Source organism: Cenococcum geophilum (assembly GCF_001692895.1).
Source record: "Cenococcum geophilum 1.58 unplaced genomic scaffold K441scaffold_30, whole genome shotgun sequence".
NCBI lineage: Eukaryota > Fungi > Ascomycota > Dothideomycetes > Gloniales > Gloniaceae > Cenococcum > Cenococcum geophilum.
This window is the reverse complement of record NW_027137588.1, coordinates 615,357-621,112: the sequence shown is the minus strand read 5'-3', so window position 1 is coordinate 621,112 and position 5,756 is coordinate 615,357. Positions and strand designations below refer to the sequence as shown.

Genomic DNA, 5,756 nt, shown 5'->3' with positions numbered 1-5,756 from the left:
CTATAAATATACAGGCTACTCGTGCAAATTACTATAAATTACTGAAATCGCGGCTTATACAGGTTTTGCAGACCCTAATTTTTAGCTGCAATAACGCGCCTAAAAAAAATCCTAATACTATAACCACAAAGCTCTACATAAAGCTCTGCACGAAGCTCTACACGAGGCTCTACACNAAGCTCTACACAAGGTTCTGCACAAAGCTTTACACGAAGCTCTGCTCGAAGCTCTATATAAAGCTCTGCTCGAAGCTCTGCTCAAAGCTCTATACGAAGCTCTACACGAAGCTCTGCACGAAGCTCTACACAAAACTCTACACGAAGCTTTACACGAAGCTCTGCTCGAAGCTCTACATAAAGCTCTGCTCAAAGCTCTGCTCGAAGCTCTACACGAAGCTCTACACGAAGCTCTACATAAAGCTCTGCTCGAAGCTCTGCTCGAAGCTCTACACAAAGCTCTACACAAAGCTCTACACGAAGCTCTACTNAAAGCTCTGCACAAAGCTCCGCACAAAGCTCCGCACGAAGCTCTACACAAAGCTCCGCTCGAAGCTCTGCGCAAAGCTCCGCTCAAAGCTTTACACGAAGCTCTACACGAAGCTTTGCACGAAGCTCCGCTCGAAGCTCTATACAAAGCTCTGCTCAAAGCTCTACACAAAGCTCTGCTCGAAGCTCTACACAAAGCTCTGCTCGAAGCTCTACACAAAGCTCTGCTCGAAGCTCTACACAAAGCTCTGCTCGAAGCTCTGCTCAAAGCTCTGCTCGAAGCCTCTGCTCGAAGCTCTGCTCGAAGCTCTACACAAAGCTCCGCACGAAGCTCTGCTTAAAGCTCTGCTCGAAGCTCTACACAAAGCTCCGCTCAAAGCTTTACACAAAGCTCTACACAAAGCCTTTGCACGAAGCTCCACTCAAAGCTCTACACAAAGCTCTGCTCGAAGCTCTACACAAAGCTCTACTTAAAGCTCTGCTCAAAGCCTACACGAGGCTCTGCTCGAAGCTCTACGCGAAGCTCTGCTTAAAGCTCTGCACGAAGCTCTGCACGAAGCTTTACACAAGGCCTCTACACGAGGCTTTTACACGAAGCTCTGCGTACAGAGGCTCTGCACGAAGCTCTACTCGAAAGCTCTCCATAAAGCTCTATACGAAGCTCTACACAAAGCTCTACGTACGGAGGCCTCTGCACGAGGCTCTGCGCGAAGCTTTGCGTACGGAGGCTCTGCACAAAGCTCCGCATGATACATTACTATCGGGTCCCGCTATATTCCCGATAGCCTCTAACACATACACCTAGGGTAGCCACCTTATTTTTTACCCTTCCTTCCTTACATCCTCCCTACCTAGGGAGGCCACCAGAACGGCAGCCAGCTGAGGACCGTCGCCAGAACCAGACGACCGTCGCCAGAACCAGACGAACCGTCGACCGTCGCCAGAGCCAGACGACGTCGTCAGAGCCAGACGACCGTCGCCGGAGTCAGACGACCGTCGCCGGAGCCAGACAACCGTCCGCAGAACCAGACGACCGTCGACCATCGCCAGAGCCAGACGACCGTCGCCGGAGCCAGACGGACCGTCAACCATCGCCAGAGCCAGACGACCGTCGTCAGAGCCAGACGACCGTCGCCGGAGCCAAACGACCGTCGCCAGAACCAGACGACCAGACGACCGTCGCCAGAACCAGACAACCGTCGCCAGAACCAGACGACCGTCGCCAGAGCCAGAGCCAGACGACCGTCGCCGGAGCCAGACGACCGTCGACCATCGCCAGAGCCAGACGACCGTCGACCATCGCCAGAGCCAGACGACCGTCGTCAGAGCCAGACGACGTCGCCGGAGCCAGACGACCGTCGCCGAACCAGACGACCAGACGACCGTCGCCAGAACCAGACGACCGTCGCCGAGACGACCGTCGCAGAACCAGACGACCGTCGCCAGAGCCAGAGCCAGACGACCGTCGCCGGAGCCAGACGACCGTCGACCCATCGCCAGAGCCAGACGACCGTCGTTAGAGCCAGACGACCCGTCGCCGGAGCTAGACGACCGTCGCCAGAACCAGACGACCGTCGACCGTCGCCAGAGCCAGACGACCGTCGCCGGAGCCAGACGACCGTTGCCAGAACCAGACGACCGTCGACCGTCGCCAGAACTAGACGACTAGACGACCGTCGCCAGAACTAGACAACCGTCACCGTCGCCAGAACCAGATGACCGTCGCCAGAACCAGACGACCGTCGTCAGAGCTAGATAACCGTCGTTAAAGCCAGATAACCGTCGCCAGAACCACACAACCGTCGCCAGAGCTACACGACCTCGCCAGAGCCATACGACCGCTGCTAGAGCCAGACAACAACCGTTTAAANAACCAGCCAGCGAACACTATAAACGATTTAATTGATAGATTAAATNAAGGTAATATAGACAGGTAGGTATAGATAAATAGATAGATAGATAGACAGATAGACAGACAGATAAATAGGTAGGCAGGTAGGCAGGCAGGTAGGTAGGTANGTAGNTAGGTAGGTAGGNAGGNAGGTAAGTAGGTAGGTAGGTAGGCCTTAGCAGATTNTTAGGAATACCGTTAATTAACGATTTNGAGCCTCTATAAGAGGCTTTCCCTTTACCTAAGTAGATAGCTCTATATTTTATATAGTTATAATATAAATATATTTAAAAGTATATTATAGCAATCTATGAAAATATATAATTATTTAATAAATTTAGAAAATATTTATTAAGGTATTTTTTTGTTGCAAAACGTGCGAAATNTGCGAAATGTATAAAACGTGCGAAACGCATAGGCTCTACGCGAGGTGCTGTAAAACGCACAGGCTCTGCGCGAGGTGCCGTAGGCTNTGCGTAGCTCTGCGCAGGTTNCTGCAAAACGCACAGGCTCTGCGCAGCTCTGCGNAGGTTGCCGNAAAACGTACAAACCGCTAACGACCATATACCACTGCCGCGATTGTACAGTTTGCGCAACTTGCCGCAAACTGCAACAATACGCCTAAAAAAAAAATTCCTGATGAATCTACTTAACTTCCGTAATCTCTTTGCGCTTATATAACTAACGGAGATACATAACGTCTATTATAAGACGTTTCTCTTATATAGTGCCTAGTTTAATAAGGCATTTATAGAGTAATTTTAAGTCGGTGCAAAGTACAAGTAGGAGTTCGATCTGTAGGAGTTGTTTAACAATTGACTTAATTGCGGCGCCGATGTTAAATCCGTAGGCTATTACGTAGAGTTCTAAAGCTAGTACGCTTCTAATGACTCTCTTACACTTAATTAACGACCAGTAAATAATGTTAGCCTTATATAACGCGTCCTTTAATACTAGTATATATCCTATTTATAATAAAAGGTCCTTATTATTGGCGAATAAGGTATTAGTAAATATTAGCATTTTATTAGAGTGCTAAGATCCTAAAGGCCTCCTAATAGGATTTTGACTTTCCTAGAGGTCCTAATTGTCCTAGTAGGCTCCTAGCAGGCTCCTAGCAGGATTTTAATTTTCTTAATTGTCCTAGTTGTCCTAATAGGCTTCTAGCAGGATCTTTAATTTCCTAATTATCCTCTTATAGTCCTGTTAGGGTCCTAATAGGAAACTAGTATTTCCTAATTATTCCTAATAGGATCTTAATTTTCCTAATTTTCCTATTAGGTTCCTAATAGGATACCCCTAAGTAATATCCCTCCTAACCCCCCCCTAAAGCGACACCTCCTATGCACACCCCTTAAGACACCCCCCCAATGCGACACCCTCCCCACTGTGATACCTCCCCTAATAGAATACCTCCCCCCTAATGCGACACAACCCTATATACGCGTGCGCGCGACACACAGTGCTATTAGGTCCCCGCTATATTCCTAATAACCTACACATACCTCTGCCAAGTTACTCCCTTTACAGTCACCCCATTCTTTACCCTTCCTTATATCCTCCCTTAGGAGGCACTAGAACGGCAGCTAGCAGAGGACCGTCGCCAAAACCAGACGACCGTCGCTAGAACTAGACGACCGTCGCCAGAACCAGACAACCGTCGCCAGAACTAGACGACCGTCGCCAGAACCAGACAACCGTCGCCAGAACCAGACGACCGTCGCTAGAACCAGACGACCGTCGCCATGTCAGAATTAAGCGAGAGATGCTGACTAAGCTCTGGACACGTCGCGAGAGCGAGCTCTGCATGTCAATCTATATAGACATTAACCGCATCTACTGCATCACGAATTAATTAATATTATTGTCTGCGTCATCTCTATTATTAATTAGACCCTTAAAATACCTCCGCTGTGACCCTATAACCTTATAATTCCAACAGGTTATAAGCCTGGGTAGCGATACCTCTCCTAACTTAAAAAATCGACGCTCTAAATAACCTCCTCTACCTTAACCTTAACGACACCTATATATGATTATAAGGTAGGTAAAATCGTTATTTTTAATAAAGATAACTATGCAGACTGGGAGCGCACCTATGAGGTAGCCCTAATTATATTAGAAGGATGGGATTTCATCACTAGTACAGAGGACTTAAATTAAGTTAATTTAGCTAATAGAAGAAGAAGACGAGGGGAGGCAAATAAGATTATCTATAATTTAATAGGAGACAACCGTTAGGAAGAGATGCGTGCAATAATAAAGGCGTACGATATTTAAGGAATGTGGGAAGGAATAAAGAAGTTTAATAAGGCCAATGACGAGGTCTATATCTCTAGACTTTATAGGGAGTTCTATAGCACTATATTCGACCCTATAAAGATGCGAATTGTTAAGTTCCTTCGTATACTTAATTAATTTAAGATTAATTTAGCCTTAACGCCTTAAGTACTTACTAACGATGATATTAAAGAGTAGCTTCTCTTAGCCCTCCTAAGCGATGTTATGTGGCAGAATGCGAAGACCTAGTGCTTACGAGATAAACGAGACCTTAAGAGCTGTATTACCCTTCTTTAGGAGCAAGAGACTGCTCTCCCTATATAAGTATAAAATGTAGTACTTGTATATAAGAGGAAAGACGAACCTAGGGGGAGAAGGGGAAATTAAGGTTGAGGTTGAATAAGGGCTAGAGGTTGTGCTAGTAGATTTAATTATTCCTTATCGCGTTATCGCTATAGCTCGTCGTCTTAAGTAAGCAAAGAGCTAAGATAATTAGAAAGAGACGAGTGCAGAGTATATTATTAGAAAGGTTACTACTAGAAAGACTATCCCCTACTTAACTAATTCCGATTTAACAACGCTAGAAAGATAGATTAAGGTGCTCCTAAGGTAAAGGAAGTAGAAAATATAGCAATAGCAGAAGACGAATTTGATAGCGATTTAATCTACCTTAACTCTGACCCTAAACGTGCTATACTTATAATAACGTCTCTAGCTTAGGCTCTTAACTTAGGTATAACTAAGCACTTTACTAGTAACTAATTAGACCTAATATATTTAAAGAGATAGAATACGCCTTAATAGGTCCGTACTATAAATAGGATTATTATCCCTACTGTAGGATATAGCTAAGCTTAAATTGGTACCCTAAAGCTAAAAGACGTCTAGCTTGTACCTTCGTTTAAGACAATTAAGCTAATCTTAGTAAGGACTCTCACTTAGGAAGGCTACTTAATTACCTTTAATATAGACAATTAAGCTACTAGTAAGCATAAATTAGGTGTGATATTTAAGGCTATTATAAAGAACAACCTCTACGTACTATAAGAGTATTAGGAAGCACTTAATGCGATGGCGGAAGTATATAATTTATAACTAAA

At 45.5% G+C, this 5,756-nt stretch overlaps 1 protein-coding gene across 1 annotated transcript; it reads right to left on the bottom strand.

The window, feature by feature from the left end:
* Window positions 1–3,096: 3,096 nt before the first annotated feature.
* On the bottom strand, window positions 3,097–3,309 carry K441DRAFT_569183 (uncharacterized protein; the record flags this gene model as incomplete). Its single annotated transcript, XM_067643852.1, has 1 exon — window positions 3,097–3,309. A coding segment is annotated over one exon (213 nt), but the record flags the coding sequence as incomplete, so codon positions are not given.
* Between the last annotated feature and the right edge of the window lie 2,447 nt (window positions 3,310–5,756).